The 21,085-nt window shown below is 38.1% G+C and overlaps 1 protein-coding gene across 4 annotated transcripts in view; it reads right to left on the bottom strand.

The window, feature by feature from the left end:
- The window catches only part of rab6a (RAB6A, member RAS oncogene family), a 115,797-nt gene that overhangs the window by 55,909 nt on the left and 38,803 nt on the right, over window positions 1–21,085 (bottom strand). For 2 of the 4 annotated variants that reach the window (XM_028800338.2, XM_028800337.2), the window contains exons 2-4: window positions 11,723–11,781; window positions 6,752–6,805; window positions 5,170–5,275 (exon numbers count right to left, since the gene is read on the bottom strand). In XM_028800338.2, coding sequence (XP_028656171.1) covers window positions 5,170–5,275; window positions 6,752–6,805; window positions 11,723–11,781 — 219 coding nt within the window. Of the gene's footprint in view, window positions 1–5,169; window positions 5,276–5,364; window positions 5,471–6,751; window positions 6,806–11,722; window positions 11,782–21,085 lie in introns of all 4 variants that reach the window. The other 2 variants (XM_051926836.1, XM_028800336.2) reach the window with 1 other exon arrangement.

Below are 21,085 nucleotides of genomic sequence, written 5' to 3'. Positions count from 1 at the left end.
ACTTGAGAAGCTGCCAGCATCAAACCCAGAAGCTCTTGATTGGGCAGTTCTTAGGATTGCACTACGCAAGCAGTCGCATCAACTGCTTACCGCAACCTGCTTTCTTTTTTCTTCTTGAATAAAAGCGCACTTGTTCTGTTATACTTGTACTTGTGAAAGTGTTTATTTGATATTTGGACTTCAGGCTTCACACCAGTCATTCTCAGTCACACACACCACTCACATCCACATCCACAGTTATCCCAGTCTCGTTCGTGCACAAGTTTTATATACAATCATCACATTCAAATGTTAACAGTTCCCACACACAACTGCTGACTCCCAATCAAGAGCTTCTGGGTTCGATGCTAGCAGCTTCTCGAGTTTACCGCTTTGAGTAGAGAGCTGCTGTTATTGTTAATATTATACAATAAAAACATACATTTGATTTACGTCTGTAACAACCGCTGTAAATTTATAGTGCTTGTCAAAGTTAGCGTTCACGCTTGCCCCGATCTGACACTGCTCTTTTCAAATAAAGACGCGCTATAACAGAGGTGAACTCAGATCAGAGAAAACAGAAGCCCTCCCCGCAAGAAATGTCGACTCACAGTGTATGAATGGCGTATGGAAGAAGTGTGTTAAGCGTTATGTAAATACTTTTGCTGGATTTAACAGTGAACAAGAACTTGATGAGATTCGTGAAGAAATAGTGAAACTGTCAAAAGACCTTTCATTGGAATGTGAAATGGAAGATGTCGAGGAGTTGCTAGACCGGGAATCAGGTGAACTTATGAATGAAGAGCTGATAGAATTGGAAGAAGAAAGAGTGGCGGAAGAAGAAACAAGAGAATTGGAGTAAGACGAAGAGGAGGAGGTGCCACAAAGAATGTTCACCACAAAGGGATTGTCAGAAGATTTATCTCTACTGAATAAACTCCTCGCTCATTTTGAAAAAATGGACCCAAATATTGAACGATTTGCGAGGATTGAACGGATGGCACGCAACACATTTCGTCCTTATTGCGAAATTTATGAAGAGAAAAAAAAAACCAAACAATTCAGACGAAGCTCACTATGTTTATGAAAAGAGCAACTCCTCCCATCACCCCGTCCGCAGCCTCGCCTGATCTGATGAAGGCGATATCGACAAGCCGCAGCCAAGCACCAGTGGTGCCAGGAATTAAATGTACAGTACAGTATTTCTTGTTTTGTACGTTTTCCACATATTAAACAAATTGTACTGTAGTATGCTGTGTTTGTCTTAGAAAGTAAGAAAATGTTGATAAAATATTACTTTAAGATGATTACAATATTATTACCCAGTCTAATATTCTTACCTTAAATTAACATAGGCCGACTTACGTCCAGATCAACTTACAACCAGTCAGTCGGAACCAATCGCGGTCGTAAGTCGACAAGTACCTGTATATATATATATATAAAATATATTGACTGTGTGCAAGGCATCATGAAATCTGAAGACTACCAAAAGATACTGGGGCACAATGTAGGGCCCAGTGTCAAAGTTGGGTCTGCCTCAGAGCTCATGGGTGTTCCAGCAGGACAATGACTCCAAACATACCTCTAAAAGCACTCAGAAATGGCTGAAGACAAAGAGCTGGAGAGTTCTGAAGTGGCCAGCAATGAGTCCGGATATAAATCCGATTGAACACTTATGGAGAGGTCTCAAAAGTGCTGTTGGGAGAAGGCGCCCTTCAAATCTGAGAAACCTTGAGCAGTTTGCAAAACAAGAGTGGTCGGAAATTCCAGTTGGGAGGTGTAACAAGCTTGTTGATGGTTATAGGAAGCGCTTGATTTCAGTTATTTTTTCCAAAGGGCGTGCAACCAAATAATAAGTAGATGGTGCCAATAATTTTGTCCAGCCCGGTTTTTGAGTTTTGTGTGAAATTATGTCAGATTTGGCTTTTTTCTCTGTTTTTTTTTGTGTTGTTCTAATGCACATAAAGGAAATAAACATGTGTATACCAAAACATTTGTAATTGCAACAATTTTCTGGGAGAAATGGTGCATTTTCAAGGAAAATTCCAGGGGTGCCGATAATTTCGGCCATGACATAGCTCTCAAAAGCGGCCCACTTCTTCTCTTCTTTCGTTGCCATCTTTTCGCGTTTAAAAAACTGATTAAGTCAGTGTTTGTGTTGCAATTACTTAGTATGTTTTTCTTAATCTTTCACTTAAGCTGGCACTTCAATCTGCCTTAAGAATGACTTAAGATATGAAGAGGTAGAGGAAGTGACGGCGAAGGTGGTAGGGAATGAGAACGGTGCCTGTATGCATGCGCCGCACGGCTGCCTTGCTGGCCGCTGCCGAGAGTTGATTCCACAATGAAATAAAATAAAAATAAAAAGAGGAATAACCTTGGAGGTCAATCATCACTCCAAAAGCGGACAGTAGACGTCACGTAGTTTATGTGTACCAAATTTCAGGTCAATAGTTCAAATGGTTTGCAAGCTACTGGTGATTTTAAATCCTGGACAGACAAATGGTAGAGTATTATAGAAGATATACATACACACACAAACACACAGTTGTGTTCAGAATAATAGCAGTATATTTCTATACATGCAAATGCATTGGGGATACTGCACATTCTCTTCCAAATTAAAACATGAAGAAAGATTATTAAATTTGTGCTATTCCTTTACAGAAAGTGAAGAAAAGGGAATATTAGACTGTTCAGAAAAATAGTGTCTACATTCTTCTTTACAAACTCAAACATTCACTGTATAAACTGAAAAATGTTTCAAGATTTTGCTTTCCTTTGAATCACTGAACAAATATTTAGCTGTATAACCACTACTTAGGAGAACTGCTGCACATCTGTGTTGCATGGAGTCAACCAACTTCTGGCGCCTGTGAACAGGTATTCCAGCCCACAATGATTGGACTACATTCCACAATTCTTCTGCATTTCTTGGTTTTGCCTCAAAAACAGTATTTTTGATGTCACCCCACAACTTTTCTATTGGATTAAGGTCCGGGGATTGGGCTGGCCACTCCATAACGTCACAACATCAATCTTGTTGGTCTGGAACCAAGATGTTGCTCGTTTACTGGTGTGTTTGGGGTCGTCGTCTTGTTGAAACACCCATTTCAAGGGCATTTCCTCTTTGCCATAAGAAAACATGACCCCTTCAAGTATTACAAGATATTCAATATGTTTGGGGGGAGTCTGACAAATTGTCTGTGGCCCCTTGATCCAAAAAGAACAATCTTGATTTCATCAGTCCACAAATTTTGCCACATTTCTCTTTAGGCCAGTCAATGTGTTCTTTGGCAAATTATAACCTCTTCAGCATGCCTTTTTTTTTCAGCAATGGGACTTTGCAGGGGCTTCTTGCCAATAGCTTCACTTCACATAGGCCTCTTCTAATTGTAATAGTATTCACAGGTAACTTTAGACCTTCTTTGATCTTCCTGGAGCTGATCATTGGCTGAGTCTTTGCCCCTTTGGCTATTCTTCGATCCACTTGAATGTTAGTTGTTTTGTTTTCTTCTATGTCTTTCAAGTTCTGGTTGGCATTTTAAAGCATTTATGATTAATTTAGCAGAGCAGCCTATCATTTTCTGCACTTTTTTTATATGTTTTCTCCTCTCCAATCAACTTTTTAATCAAAGTAAGCTGTTCTTCTGAACAACGTCTGGAACAACCCATTTTACTCAGATTTTCAGTGAAAAATGCACCATAACCAGAACATAAGAGCTGTAATTGACACCTGTTTTTCACAGAATGAATGATCTCACTAATTGAACTCCACACTGCTATTATTTTGAACATGCCCCTTTCAATTAATGATTCAATTACACAAAATCAACATGCATGTCATGACTGTTGGTTTTCTATTATTCTACTACACCTACTAGTCAATTGATCAGGTTAGTGATGTTGGACTATTATTTTGAACACAACTATAACTCATATATCTCTGTACACATACTGTATTTACTGTATTATTTGTTGTATTTATGGAAGCTGTACCGCGAATCATGCTGTTTTTAAATGTGCTTTATAAACAAAATTGCCTTGCTGTTTATAGCATCCTGAAACAAAAGTGTACATCTTAACATGTTGTACAGTAAGATCTCATTTTCTTCCAACATACTCTTGGTCAAGGGCCTGGTACTCTTGACTGATGACCTTTCAACACCATTGTTCAAAAAAATAAATTATAGTATTTATTATACATGGCAATAAATCCCTTCACATAATTGATAGAGCAGATAGATTTTTCTTGGACAAAGTATATGGGGAGCAAAATAGAATCCTTACATGAATGTACATTTCTCAAGGTAACACGACATTTACAAGAAAGAAATTTCCAGACCTTCTCCTTTACATGCATGTCACGACTATTTTACATAAATGAAGCTTTCATAGCAAACAATGTACATATTTGTGCTTTCTTTACTTAGCTAAATAATTCCTCTGAGATTTTAGATGCATTAATGCTAATACAACATAATTTATACAGGAAGAGTTATTAGGAACATAAATATTTTATCTTATTGAAAAACACAGTCAAAATTCTATAACTAGTATGATTATGAAGACAAAAACAAAAAGTACTGATTAATACTTTGAGCTATCCCACTATGGTGAACTATTTTTATGATCTAATTTGGTACAAAAATTTCAGTTGTACTTGGTGTAACTTTAACATTTCCAAACTACAAAAGGAAAATTTCAGACTAGATTTGGACAATGGAATACCCTTACCGGCATAATATTTGTCACACATTGCTAAAACAGGATAAGTATAAAAAAGGTTTGAAATTATTTACTGAAAAAAATTGTTTTTTTAATTACAGTCAAGCCACCTTGTAAACCAGTTATTTGGTATTCGTAAAGTAAACAACAAATTAATCAGCTTAGGTCTGAAATTGTATCTTCCCAATATCATACAACTATCCTGTAACAGTAAAGACGTCTTCAAAAATGATTATAGTTGATACTCAAATACCCATTAAAAAAGGGAACAATCACAAATAAATAAAAGCATGCACAACACCGTGCATTTCTTGAAGATGACCCTTCAAATCAGTTCAAGAATCTTGGCATATGCATGCAAAACAGCTACAAATGTAGGTCACCACAAAGAAAGAGAACAGAAGAATGCATGCACTTCTGAAGCAAAAATGTTAGAACAGCAAAAGGGGCCACACTCACTTGTTATATCATAGACAATAACTGCAACAGTTGAGTCACGAATGTAGCTAGGAATCAAGCTCCTGAACCGTTCCTGCCCTGCTGTATCCCATAACTGCAACCGCACCTAGCAAATCAGGCAGACAACAGCGAAAGAAAGGAAGGCAGGAATAAGAAACAGTCACCCCCAGTGATAAAAACATAAGTGATACCTACTTGTGATATCGTATACTACTACAGCTGCAGCTGAATCACGGATGTAACTGGGAATGAGGCTACGGAAGCGCTCCTGACCAGCAGTATCCCAAAGCTGCAACCTTATCTGTGGGATGGGGAAAAATTATAAAGAACCAAAAGCAAACATAAAACTAAAAAAAGAAAACAATGGAAAAATTCTACAAAAAAAAGGACAGAATATAGAAAGGCAAAACAAAAGCAGAAACAAGCAAGAAGCCGTATATATGACTGAAGGGTAAAACAGGTAAACAAGGATTCAGAAATAGAGAAAAGGAAAAATCAGAAAAGGTGAAATATATAAACAAAACCAACTGCATGCAAGATTTTAAAAGCAAGTAAAATTGGAATCTTGTAATCAGATTTTTGCTGTACCACCAAAAAGTATTATTAATTCACTGTTTTACATTTTTCAAACCAGGATAAAGAAAATGGCATGCCCATTATGAAAGAGCTGTAGTTGATACGGAGCAGCCTGCGATAGTTCAACTCATATTAAATGACCAAAATTAATGTAGTCCATAACACTTAAGTACATGTATTGGACAAAAATATTTATCACCAATAAACTAGATGCTTTTAGCAAATGAATTAAAACCTTTTAATGACCAAGTGAATTAATACCAAAAAGGGTGTACAGTTTTGAAGAAGGAAATAATGGACAATTAAATAAATGTTAAGTACTACTAATAAAATAAAGTTAACTACATGTAAAAAGCTAACTTGCTGCATACATATTAAAAGCATAAATAAAACTATTAAACATTAAAATAAACAAATAATCTCTTCTTCAAAACATACATATATAAAAGTCCAGTTATGTGAATGCATCACCCAAATGGTCATTTACACCTGATTTATATGTAAGAACATCACCCTCACTCATGAGCTGTTAGGCTCTTTGCTGTGCATGAGACAGAGGGATAATGAGAGCGACTTTCACATTCATTTGCATTTCCAGCAACGTGTTAATTGCGTTAGGCTTACACTTTGTGTTCATGTGTTTATTTTAATTCTGGAAAAACAACTCTTGAGAAAGAGAATGTACTTGTCTAATAAAAATGTAAAATAAAACTGCATTCACTGTCTTCTGCTTAGTCAAGTTTGGCTAACTGTTGGCTATCATATTCATCAAAAAATTGATTTCCAAATGGAAAAACAGCATTATTATGATATTTTTTTAAAATTAATTATTATGGAATGACCCCAATTTTAATTTAATACCATGTTTCCAAGAAGAAATTAGATCTGTAAGGGGGACCTACATGGACATTCATCAAAGGGGTATTCTCTTCTTAAAACAGACACATGATTTTAGATGATTAAGCACAAGAAAGGACTTTAAGACAACCTTAAAGATACTACTTACTGTTCTGTCTTCAAGGTACATTGTTTTTGATAAGAAATCTATTCCTATTGTTGCCTGGAAGTAGAAAATAAAAGTAAAGAAGTTTAGTAACACAAAAATATGTAGTTATACTCATTTAATAATCAAGACACACAAGCAACAATTCTTAGTAAACAAGTTGATTGTTTTACTAGCCCATTTTATTAATAAAAAAAAGCCATAGATAGCAAACACATGACAGCTGGATTTCCTTTTTAGGATTAAAATACACCTCCTGATTTCGCACTGTTCTTGGCTGAAGTCTTGTGGGAAATCATGAAATAACCCGAATGTTGCAAAATTTCTGAAAGGAATGGTAACAATGAAATGGTGCAATAGGACTACTTTCTTCAAAATATTCAAAATCTGTAACACAGGGATTGCACACTGTGTATGGTGAAATTATTATCAACAGCAAGATCATTTTCACAAGTAGTATACTTTCAGTCAATTAAACCTTTCAGACTTGAGCCCCAATAATCTGCTTGGGGGACTAGTATTTTCAAGTTTAAAGTAATTAATCTGCATGCTATAATCACCAGCGATCATATCTGTTGAATATTTTCCTGGAAATTCACCTTGCAGCCATCTGAGACAAACAATTTTTTCCCCCAGTGTACCATGATACTCTGCAAGGCCAGCGTGATATCACAGAGCTATAGCAGTCACGTGCAGAACTTTCATGCATGCATAGTCTTATGACTGTTGCTGATCTGCTTTGGGCATGCGTAATGTCACAACGTATCAGATAAGCCTTCCGCAAGCATGAGTTAAAAAAAATAAAAGCCAGCAGTATTTTTATTTTAGATTTATATCAGCTGACCATAAGGTGAATGCTACCGAGTACTGCCCCTCGATATATAACACTGATTTCTGTGAGCTGGGAGCTCAGCCCTTATGACTAATTTGCATACATACTGTAATTAGCAATGTGCTGCAGCTGATCCACAACAAGCTTTAAAGAAGTTCTTCCCTCCTGGAGAAAGAAAACACTTGCGACCATATCAAATATTATTTTTATTACTGTGTACAAGATGTTTCTATCTTAGTCATGGTTTAAAAAAAAAAAAAAAAAAAGTGCAGTGCAAACCATTTACACATATACATGGGGAAACAAAAGAAGATGTTCCGGGTTCACCTACAGTTACAATGCCCACAATGGAATGAGCTAATCCTACGCCACTCTTTCAGCACACATATAATGTGTGCCCCAAGACTGGACTACAATGATGTACAGTAGACCCCCGCGAAGATGTGGTTCAGGGTTCATGGCCTCAGTCGTTCGCAGATTTTCCCTTAGAATTTAACTAATTGTTAGCGGAAACCGCAAATATCCTCCGCAATTTTTTATGGCTTTTTTCATGGCAATACTGCACCGTAGAAAGAACAGGAAGCAACCATACAGGAAAACACAGCCTGGGATGGTGAAAGTAGCCAATCCGAGAGCATTGTACTCTACTAGAATTTGAAACTGTAGCTCCCAGCAGTACCTGCAGTGGCTCTGATTGGTCTTCTGCTGAGGGTGCTGGGGCTGTTGGAGTCAAAGGATGTCAGCGCGGCTTTTAAAAAACGGGCCGGTGACCAAAAGAAAAAAAAAATTCTGTAATTTGTGTTTCAAGTTCCTGTCTCTCTGCCTGCCTTCTGTTGGGTTGCCTATACTTATTCGTTTCATGGTTGGGGTCTGGATTGTCTGCCGTCTGCCTATGTACATTAGGACTGTAAGTGGATTCATTGCCATCCTGCGAAGAAAGGAGCGCTCCTGAACCAGTCCACCATTCTTCACCATTTCAGGAACTACCGGTAGGACTATCTTTACATTCCCATTCAACGTGCAGATCTCTAGACTATCTATTTTCATCATTACATTTCATCCGTTGCTGTTTTTCACGGATTTTACTGTGTGTGTTTTGTTGGTGCTTTGTTGTATTTAATGTATAATCGCCGTAAGGGGAACAGGGGTGGTATCATTGTTTTCATTACATTCTTTATTTGCTGTTTGATTACCGGTTTGCTTTGTTTTTGTCTCAGTTTACGAGTGCGTGCGGGTCACGTCAAGGCTGGGTGCGTCCCTGGAATCGCCACCATAAAAATAAATAAATCACCATCTTCTCGACGGTGTGAATCTTAGCGGCATCAGACCGCTACAGCGTTATTCATTTCTCCTTGCTGCTGATTGACTGCTGCCCTGTGACGCATCTCCAGCTGAGTGTTCTCGTGTTTTCCGTTTTGTTCTTCTTAATCCTTAAACCACCGCAATCGGCTATAGTCATTTCCCAGTGTCATTTGCCAGCACGTAGGAACAGAGTATATTCGGCGACGTATATTCATTGAACGCCACAACCAGCTATTGTTGGTTCCTGGTGCAATTTACCAGCACGCCGGAGCTGATAAGTCAGTGCCGTACATTCATTGAGCAGCCAGCTCATGACCACTGCCGTCCCCTGCAGCCTCACTGTCTCTGGGATTCAGCCGCTGCACTAGGCTAGCCTGCCAGCATCAGCATACACCTCTGTGTGCTTGTTCAAGCGCAGTTGGCTCGGTGATTTACTGAATTTCATCAATGGCGTCAGTTGCACCTTGTACATATTGCTCCAGTAGTTTTTTTTTAATAGTTTTTACAGTTCATTAGCAGTGTGTAAAATGATCTGTTTATTATACCAACATAATCCCAGATGTTTCTATTTAAACACACTCTTTAAAGTGTTTTTTGTAAGAACATGCTTTTAAAGTTTGGTTCGTCAGTTAACCACTTGGTTAGGTATGTAACTTTTTCTTTTGTAAGATTTTAGATTTGCATTCTTGCTGTTGGCCTAGCTCTCTTTCTCATGGGTGGAGGTTTAATTTGTTTCGAACCTAGTTTTGTAAAATTTGACTTGCTTGTATGAAATGTTATTTGATTTTAATAAATTCAATAAAATGTCTTAAAAATATTACTAAACTGTAATATTTAACATGAGTCAAATTATTTTAAATTTCAAAAATCAAATTATCTTTCATTTCAGAACTCCTGTAAAACAACCTTAGTTTTGCAGTTTTCAATATTTCTTGTGTGAGTGATCGGACTTTGGTATTGCTTATGCTTGTGCACAAATCCAGAATTTGAAAATTACTTGGGCTGTTGTTACCTCTACTTAACAAATGAATAGCTCTGAGACATACCATTTAAATATATGGTGTGTACATTTACTTATAGGTTATACTAATAAATGTTAGGTTTGCCTTCAAAAACTAAAATTTATTTTTAGCAATGAGGTATGCAATTTTCTCTACTAACTGCATATTTTGGCAATTCTGTTTTGGCAATTTTTGCCAATTTGTTAATATAGTTTGCTGTTTAAACAGGAAGACGTACCTTGTCCTTCGGAGAATTTAAAAACTAAATATATTTTATTTTGGTATTCACACATGGAGATGCACATGTCATCACCTTTGTAGACAAACCAAATATCCTGTTTATTTGAATCTTGAGTCAATGTTTACCTGCTACAAGTGTTGTTTGCACTAGCAGTTCTCCTACATTCCACAGTTCTTATGTGTAATGAAGGATGCATGTAAGTCACAGTACACAGGGGTTAGAAAATGCAGATTCTTGGACTGATGGACATCTGTAGAAGTGACCATTACAATCAGAGAATTAATGAAAAGCCTCCTATCGTATATATCGGGACTGTGTAGGACACAATTAAAAGCTACTGATCTTGCTATCTTTTCATCTACTCTTACAGATGCATGACAATACCAGTTAAATGATTACACCTCATTTGATCAGTAATGTTTTTTTCACTTTCAAAGCACAAATTAATTTCATAATGAGATAAAAGTGGCAATAACTCAGGGTTGGGGAGAAAAACAAAATTGGAACTGTAAAAAGTTACCGAATCTGCATTACGTTTATTTAACACTTTATGTAGAATATGCCCACTTCCTATAGCACTGTCCCCTATTGCTATTGCTAAAATACATAAAATTTTATATCATATGCAGGCCTATTGTGATTTTATATCACAGAACACCTGTCCATGGGCATCAAAGGATGACTCATTAGATAGAGCATAATACCAAACCCCAAACCTATGAGTGGCACCACCACAAAGTACAGTTGTATGTATATACCTATATCTTATGCACAAGCATAAAAAGAAAAACATGAAAACAGCAAAAAGCAAGTAAAATGGTATTAAAAACATTTTTGTACAGTACTAATGCATTTTAAATACATTGTTAACACTTATTTTTTGATTAAGGTTCACTGTTCCAAAAATATATAATATATTGCTAAACTTTTTAATGAAGTGACTAGAAAATGTAAAAATGCTCCTACTTTAAAACCAGGTAAGCAAGTGTACAATCACACCTGAATATTACGTACTTAAATTTAATATATTATTTATATTATTTTAACATAATATTTTTGACAGCACAAAAGACACTGAAGGGGAAAAAAACAATTAAAAAACACAAATACTACTGGCTTATGCGCGATAGAACCCCTAGCAGTAGGATTTTATGCAAATAAAAAAAAATATGACAAATATGACAGGCATTTTTAATTGTTCTCTATATTTCACCCATACATCCACTTTTGAATCTATTTCTTCCACAACACTTCAGCGGGACTCCAAGGCATTCTAGCAGCATTAGTCTTTACTGCATAAAGCTATACTCACTAAAACGCAAATTGTTTTCAAAACTGCCAATTAACTTAAATTACACAGTTTTTTAATAGAGGAGAAAATAGGACTGCCCAGGGAAATCCCCAATATTCAAATGCCAACCAAAAGAAGACTGGACAGATTCTTAAATTTGTAAGTCTGACATCTATACAATATGCTTCTATATAGCAGAATATGAATAGTTTTCAAGTTATACTTTTAAAATCGGCATGCCAGGAAATAATCACCATAACTTAAGCACACGTGTTACCAACGGGTGTGAAACAAATGTCAGCCTTACCTGGTAAGTGTTATCAAAACTGTCATACATGAATCTTGTGATCAATGAAGTCTTCCCCACTGAAAAGAGGTACAATTGACAAAAAGAAAACATGTTACAATTAATTCCAAAAGCATTAGTATATGTAAATCAGTCTAGCAACCTGGATGTGCCCCACACAAGTCCATACATAAATTTCACCAGCGTTGATGAAATACAAATGGAAAATTGGATATACAGGACCCTGAAAAAAAGCATTTGTTCTCTTTCCAATTTCCTGTGTTAGTGCAAATTTTTAACATTATACAATAGTTGTGGAGGAAAGTTTACATGCACTCATATAACAGACATATACATCAGGGCAGTAATGGCTTCCAGTTTTTCTTTTCCTTTTTTTTTTTTATTTTTTTTTTTTACAAATTTCAACGTTATTGATAAAAATTAAATAATCTTAAATATACTGCATAAGTTTGAATATATTAGTTTTCTAAAACCATAACAGGGTCAAAAAATAAGTCCAAAATATAATTTTTTGGCTTGAAGGAGAAGCGTGTTCATTAAAAATCAAACACTAATAACCTTATCACATTTGTAAAACTTGGTGGTGGCAGTACCATGGTTTGGGCCTGATTTGCTGCCTCTGGAGCAGAACAGCTTGCCATCATTTATGCGCCGAACAGCATGGGAGGAGCTAAGTGACAAGCCTGGGAAGCAACCTATCATCAATGGTAGGTCTGGATAACATGCCGCAAAAAAAAAAAAAAAAATTAAATTTATTGATAATTCATTATTTATTCAAATATTTTAACCACTTGTCCTCAATTTGAAAACTGAAAATACATCTGTATCATAGTATAAAAACGTGTTTTTTGTCAGTGAGAAATGGTTTTGTGTAGACCAGGGGAGGGCAAAGTCAGTCCTGGAGGGCCGCAGTGGGTGCAGGTTTTTGTTCCAACCTACTTCCTTAATTAAAAAACAATCCGTGCCAATAATTTAATTTCATGGCTTGTTAGTGCTTTAACTCTGTCATGTCAGGTCATGCTCATATTCTAGATTTTTTTTTCCTTTCTAAGGATATCACTTAAATGATTTGAAGGCAAAAACAGATGACTAATTCTCAGTCCTTCACTTTTTTTCTCTTCACTTTCCTACCAAGTATTTAATAAAACCAAATAGTGCACGATAAATACACACAGATGTAAATGGAAACAAACTAAATGGAGAAATGCTGGTTTCTTTTGTTATTCGTATCTTATTGCTAATAAGGAACAATTAAAAACCAAAATACAGCTGTTTAAGACTAAAATAAGCAATAAGGGCTCACAATGTTAACAAGTGAGACAATTAAAATGAAGAAGTGTTACTTGAGCAATAAGTGCTTGTTATTAAGCAACAAGTAAGCCTGCGATTCGCTAGTGAATTGGAAATCCAAGAATGGCAATCAGTTTCTGTTCTGTCCGATATTTGGATGGATGACATATCATGGAGGGTGGGTGCGTGTGGGGAAATGTCATTTAATTAAATAAGCATTATCTGTACTAAAGCGGTTTTGTTTTGTGGAGACGTGATTCTGTTGCCTTTGCTGACACCGACTGCTGGCAGAGTGGAGCACAGCAAGTTTAGTTTACAGGTTGTGGTGTTCGTGTGCCAGCCACTGAGTCGGGGAAGCCGCTGGGTTTGAGTCTGTGACCGTTATGTGATCTATATTACTGGCACAGTGGATTAGAGCAAGTGCAGTGAACAGGTTGTGTTGTTTGGGCGCCACCTACTGATTCTGGGAAGCCGCTGCGTTTGACTCTGGGGTGTGCGCCACGGCGCAATATGCGCCTCGGTGGGAAGCCGCTGCGTGATGAAATATCATGGAGGGTATATGCGGTGGTGTGGGCGCTCGCGTCCAGGCGGCTGTACAACCTGGCGTGCACGCTTTACCTCAGGTTTAGTTCACAGGTCGTAGGCATGGTAAAGTTTCCATTTCATTCAATAACCCTATTTGAATTAAAGCGGTTTCTTTGTGTGGGCGCCTTCGTTCATTGTTTGTATCCATACGGGCTCGTTTACAGGTCGTAGCCATACGGGCTCGTGTTTGTATTACTAATCGTTGAGCTCCCTCCATTTGGATACGTGCCTCCTTTGCCTGTGCTGTGTCAAAAGCGCGTTGTGGGCACGGTCGTTCATTGTGTGTATCCATACGGGCTCTTTTTGTATTTCCGTTAGTTGAGCTCTTTCATTGTGGAGCCGTGATGTCTTTGCTTCTGGTGTGTGTGAAGCGCGTTGTGGGAGCCTCCTGGCACAGTGGAGTAGAGCAAGTGTATTTTACAGGTTGTGTTGTGTAGGCACCACCTACTGACTCTGGGAATCCGCCGCGTTTGACTGAACAGGTTGTGTTGTTTGGGCGCTCAGAGGTTGTGTTGTTTGGGCGTCACCTACTGACTCTGGGAAGCCGCCGCATTTTGGCAGCGTTTGACTCTGGGGCGGGTGCCAAGGCCGCAGTGCACTTGCGCTTCGGTGCATCCGCCGTGCATAAATTAACTGTGGTTTAGTAATATAGATTGGGTTGGAACAAAAACCTGCAGCCACTGCAGCCCTCCAGGAATGACTTTGCCCACCCCTGGTGTAGACTTTTCTACAATTTTGTTTTGGTAATTTGTTTTCACATTTGTAGCTCTCATTCTTCTTCCCTGTGGCCTCAATATTTCTTCATATCACGTATAGGCTGGGGTGGGCAAATTTTAAATGCATATGGTAGTCTGCTGGGCTACTACCTTTGCAAACCTGGTAGTTGAGGTATGTGTTCTAGCAACACAGCATTATATATGGGGTAGAACTATTTTTTTGTATTTTGTTGTAAACCCATCTACCACAATATAAACACAATTAGCATCTTGGAAAAGAATATTTTATCAAATAGATGATGCATAGTCTTTTTTCAATGTACACAAATATTTTCATTTGGACTGTACCAGTTAGTACATCCTCTGACTTGGTTGTGATGCTGTTCCCCTCCTTATAGTCAGCTACTTTGCAGAATATTCTCTGTATTTCATCCACTAAAAAATATACATTTTTTGTCATAATACTGCTTGTAATTATAATTCCTTTCAATTGTAACAGATACTGAAGCAGCAGTGGAAAGGTTTGCCCTCTCCTCTCTTTTTTTTTCCAATCCATAACAAACATGAAACTGTGAGTGGGTATGTTGTCAGTCCTCTAAGTTAAAACTCAGAAAATTAATATAAGGAGAATGTGCAGCAGACTTCCTCCAAGAGCAGTAATTGAACACACAAGAACTGTACAAATGCACATCATAACACTTTGAAGTTACACTATGAGGAATACTTACAAAGCAAGAGTAGCATCATTCAGCAAATGTATTGTTTGCTTTGGAATCAAAGCTGTGATAAGAGTTTGACTTAATGTCTTCACATTCCGTATCATTAAAATTCTGTAACTTTCTGGGACTTATTTTTTTTATTTTGAAGAAGACATTTTCCTAGTACAAACTTCCAAATACAAAAGTTTTACGACATTTCAACTAAACAATCTCCATGCACTCTGACAAAAGATTGTGCATAACGGTGCATAAAAATGAGCTGTCAAACGTGCAACATTTCCTGCGTTTTACAAATGTTGTCACATGCAATTTGAATGACCAATCACAGACAGCTATACATCATTGGAATACTCTGAACCTCAGCTATCTAATTGTAAAAAGCATTTCTCTGTATGTGGCATCATCGATAAAAGCAAGTTCATTCAGCTGCAATGTGCTGCTCACCTTGCCAGATTATTTTACATACTTTCTGCAAATTATATTTTACTAATGATAGACAGCAAACAACATGTACACTTAATTTGAAAGAAGACACCTTTGGGTATGTAAAAATACAATTATTGCTTTGACTGACTTGTGGGTTTATTTCAACATACACAAACATCTATAAAACACTGCAGTGTTCCACCTGGTGATACACCGTGTCCCTAAATGGTTAAAATTCTGCAGTTTTCTTTACAACTTATTTTTTTTTTTGCAGCCCTCACTGCTCTTTCCTACATCTAAGACTTCTGCCATAATACAGATGACTTTTCTTGTTCTTTTTCCTTCAAACAGTTTAGCTTGCAGAGCACACTAGAAAGCTTCTTCCCTGTACTATATCTAAAGGTATCTGGAGTTACCTGCCTGAAGAGAAGTCACTTCTTCCAAATTGGCTCCGATAGCGCTCTAATCACCCACAGTCCGCTCGTTCTTCTCCCCCACCATAGCCTAGCCACTGCTGCAGGGTAAGGTGGCGTGATGGACAGCCCTGGCGTATTCGCTTTAAGCCCCTAAAACTAAGGCATGCTTTGCCCCTAGTTTAAAAACACTGACAAACTCATATTATATATATATATATATATATATATATATATATATATATATATATATATATATACACAGTAATCCCTCATCTATCGCGGGGGTTACGTTCCAGAGCCCCCCGCGATAGGTGAAAATCCGCGAAGTAGATACCTATATTTATTTTATTATTTATACATATTTTAAGGCTTTATAAACCCTTCCCACACTCTTATAAACCTTTCCCACTCTCTTATAAACACTTCCTATGCTCTTAAACACTTCAGACCAACACTGCACGCAGCGATCAGACGTAGATGTGTCTGCACTCGCTTTGTGAAGTGGGGCAGCTGAACTCTCAGCAGAGCAGAAATGGACTTTGTGCTGCTTCTGCCAAAATGCCTGCTTGTCGCTCTGCGCATTCAGAAGGAGGAGGAGGAGTGTGTGTGTGTGACTGCTGAACTCACGTTCGCTCAAACCCCCCCTCCCCGGAGGAGAAGCACGCTCCTGCCACTTCGCATTGTCAAGGGGGTGGGGAGCTGAATGAACGCTAAGGAGAAGTGGACTTTGTGCTGGCTTTGTGCTGCTTGTCGCTCTGCATAATTTAAAAGCCTGTACATCACCTATTTTCCTGTCTCACTGTGTTGTCTTGCGTGAAGTTAAAATGTTTTATAATAGTGAGATGTTACTCATGATATGTGGATGTCGGGCTAAGGATATATGTGTTAAAGTGTGTTTTATAAGTTTACATGTGTTTGAAGCATGTGGGATGGGTATTTTAAGGCTTAAACTATAAAAATGTTTATTTATATGGTCTTCCTATATCGCGGATTTTCTCCTGTTGCTGATGGGTCTGGAACATAACTTCCGCGATAGGCGGGCAATCACTTGTATTTAAAAACCCGCGAAGTCGTGAATCCGCGAAAAGTGGACCGCGAAGTAGCGAGGGAATACTGTGTATATATATATATATATATATATATATATATATATATATATATATATATATATATTCAATGGATGAAGTGAAGACAAAAAACGGCAAGCCTGTTGAAAAGCCTCTAGCAAGAAGACTTCCAGCACTGTTTCAATCAATGGAAGATACGTATGAAGTGGTGTAGAGATCGGGAGGGGGGGGGTATATAGAAGGTGACAATGTTTAGAGTGCTGTAATTCATCCATAAATATTTTTTTTTTTACCAATCTGGTTATTTTTGTGTCTCACCTCATATGCATCTTTAAATGAGCATAAGAGCTATTTTGTGTGACAACTGGACTCTTAAATGAATGTGCCTCCAAACAACACTGACATCACTGGTGAAATAATTGCCCAAGGGCTAAAAAATGCATTGGTCTCCTGTACAGGTCTGCAACCTGACAGAGGCTGATAGGCTGCAACAAAGAATCTGGTTTTGAGTGTTTTTTTATTTATTGATTTTTTTTAAATAACCCCCCCCCCCCCCCACCACTTTTCATTTTCACTCAGTAATTTGCTCTTGCAGGTGTGTTTAACCAGAGTGGTAACCAGCTATAATAGCCATCTTAGCAATGGACAAAAAAAGTGTATACTTACAAATGGAGAACTGCTCAAAAAGCCAAATGAGTCAGAAATGGCTTCATTATGGAACAATTATGACCTTGTTGTAAAAGTAGAAACAACTCTCTGGTTACGTACACACTAAAGTGTACAATAGCAAAAGAATTGGCACATCTTCTCTTCAGCGACAGCCACTCGACTTCAACAGCATGTACTAGCAGTCAAAAGTAATGTCTATGTCACAGTATTTCTTTGCAGTATTTCTTTGCATCTGTTAAGTCAGTAACAGCGCGTGACACAGCCAATATTTCTGATAACAGCAAAGACTTTTGCCATCAGGATATTAGACCTTTTACCATGGTAGCAGGAAAAGGTTTTACTGATCTAGCACAGGTATAAACTTGGGAGCTGGCCATGGTTGAGGAGTTCCAGCCGAAGTGTACTACTGGATCCAACTACCATCTCTAGAAAATGTAAAGATATTACAACAACAAAAGGACAAGATGTTGTCACAGAAATATCATAGATCATGTCCAATATTAATTTCGGAATGACCACAGACATTTCGGCCAATGATTACTGTAAGGTTGGTTACCCAATACATACCTGCCACTATGTCAAACCAGAGTACAAGCTTAAAAGTGGAGTACTTACACCACTGCATAAATTAACCTTCAATTGAGCAAAAATAACCGATAACATATGGACAGAGTTGCATTGACATCTTGTGCATGAGCTTGGATTTTATTCTGTTGTTATGAACAAAGTTGTCAGGGTATCTGATCAAGGACCAAACATCATTTTTGCAATTGTACCCTATCATCGCCTGAACTGCTAGGATCACGTAAACAACACTGTTCTCAAGCATGCACTTGATGTTTATGAGCTTTCAGGTGTTGTCCCAGAAATTGCATAAACGTTGCTGGTAGCAAAGGACTTAGTGAAATATGTGAAGCAAACAGGTTTAGTAAACCAGCCGACAAAGCCAGTTATGCAGATGCAAGACACTAGGTTTAGTATGTTTGCTGTATTACTATAGACAGCAGCCCCAACATGACCAAAGCTTTTATAATGAATACGTTGACCCACCTACAGTGACATGAACAGCACAATGCCATAAATGAATGCCTAAATTTACTGATTAAATCAAATTGATTGTTCTTATAAATTGCATTTTTTTCTGAAAGGTGCTTTATTGAACTTATAGGGAAAACAACAAGGAGTTGCATATGGTGTTCCTGGATCTGGAGAAGGCCTTCAACTGAGTCTTCCATTAGCTCATTTGGCATGACCTCTGATTGAAAGTGTCCCAGAATTTTACGTGAATGGATCCAACTCCACTACAATATCATTACCAGTGTTGTGCACTGCCCACTCTGAACCTCACTAACCTTCGACATCTGTGTTGGTGTCCGCCAAGGATCTGCCCTATCTCCGCTACTATTCATTCTCTGCATGGACACCTCAACTGCAGACATCCAAATGGAGATTCCATGGACGCTCCTCTACACTGACAACAACCTACTCGCAGAGGAAATCCGCCAAGGTCTGGAAGCGATCATGTAGTGATGGAAGGACTGGTTATAAGAAAATTGACTTCAGCACAACATCAAAAAGATGGAATACATGGAATATGGCCCACCAACACCTGCAACCAAACACTTTGACATATGAGACCTCAACAAAGTCACAGACTTCAAATACCTAGGTTTGCTTATCTCATAAGACAGAAACTCTTTTCCCTAACGCTAGGTGCTACCTCACTGGAATCTTCTGTGACCATAGAATGCTCAACTACCTCAAGGCGAAGATACACAAGTCCATAATTCGACCAGTCGGCTTTTTCAGTATGGAGTGTTAGCCACAGACAACCACGCATTGCATGTCATGGAAATGCAAATGGTACATTGGAGCCAAGGCCTAACCTGGCTGGATCATGTAATGAACAAAGATGTACGAAGAGTGATGGGAGTGGCGCCAATCACAGCAAAAATGTGAGACGCATGCATTCAGTGGTGTGGTCAAATGGTGACCAACAAAGCCCTTCATTTCAACCCTGGTGGCAAAAGACACCATGTAAAAGCAAAGAAGTAATGGCTGAATTGGTTAAACAAAGACATGGAAGAAGCGGAGAACGATATGCCAAATACACAGGATAAAACACTAGGAAGAAGTTTTATTTATGTGTATTGATTTCCATACTTTTGTTACAATTTCTGGACCCCTGGACGTTTTTCTTGTTTAAACTGTAGTTGTTGTAGCAATGTTTTAAAAGGCAACCTAATTACTACACTTTAGGGTAACTTTAATCTTAAGCACAGATCTAATTCTAGTTCAAAAGGTCTCTTATCTATTGTTATGTCCCTGTCCTTTGCAATGGTAAAACACAATATTCCATTCCATTATCATATTGCAGAACATAAAAGCAACATCTGGACCAAATCAACTAAGCATCCCGTAACTAGGCACTTTATTACTGCAAACCACAAATCTTTAGAGCTAAGGTTTACTGTTCTTGAAATAGTAAAACCATACGCCTGTCAGGTTGTTTCATAACTTGTTGGTACATAGAGGAGCACAATGGATTTTTAAATTAAAGGCTTTATACCTGATTGGCTTGAATAAGTCTCTTGATTAGGCATGTTTTCTGTACAGTAATCCCTCCTCCATCGCGGGGGTTGCGTTCCAGAGCCACCCGCGAAATAAGAAAATCCGCGAAGTAGAAACCATATGTTTATATGGTTATTTTTATATTAGAGACAAACATTTGTCTCTTTTTCAAAAGTTTAAACTGTGCTCCATGACAAGACAGAGATGACAGTTCCGTCTCACAATTAAAAGAATGCAAACATATCTTCCTCTTCAAAGGAGTGCGCGTCAGGAGCACAGACTGTCAGAAAGATAGAGAAAAGCAAACAAATCAATAGGGCTGTTTGGCTTTTAAGTATGCGAAGCACCGCGGCACAAAGCTGTTGAAGGCGGCAGCTCACACCCCCTCTGTCAGGAGGAGAGAGAGAGAGAGAGAGAGAGAGAGAGAGAGAGAGACAGAGAAAAACAAACAAGCAAAAATCAATACGTGCCCTTCGAGCTTTTAAGTATGCGAAGCACCGTGCAGCATGTCGCTTCACGAAGCAGCTGCACAGAAGGTAGCAACGTGAAGAAAATCTTTCAGCATTTTTAGACGAGCGTCTGTATCGTCTAGGTGTGCGAACAGCCCCCCTGCTCAATCCCCCTACGTCAGGATCAGAGAAAGTCAGCGCAAGAGAGAGAGAGAGAAAAAAGTAAGTTGGGTAGCTTCTCAGCCATCTGCCAATAGCGTCCTCCCTTGTATGAAATCAACTTGGCAAACCAACTGAGGAAGCATGTACCAGAAATTAAAAGACCCATTGTCCGCAGAAATCCGCGAACCAGCAAAAAATCTGCGATATATATTTAAATATGCTTACATATAAAATCCGCGATGGAGTGAAGCCGCGAAAGGCGAAGCGCGATATAGCGAGGGATTACTGTAATA

The sequence above is a fragment of the Erpetoichthys calabaricus genome, chromosome 4 (genome assembly GCF_900747795.2).
Source record: "Erpetoichthys calabaricus chromosome 4, fErpCal1.3, whole genome shotgun sequence".
In the NCBI taxonomy this organism is placed as follows: Eukaryota; Metazoa; Chordata; class Cladistia; order Polypteriformes; family Polypteridae; genus Erpetoichthys; species Erpetoichthys calabaricus.
This window is presented reverse-complemented; position numbering and strand designations above follow the sequence as displayed.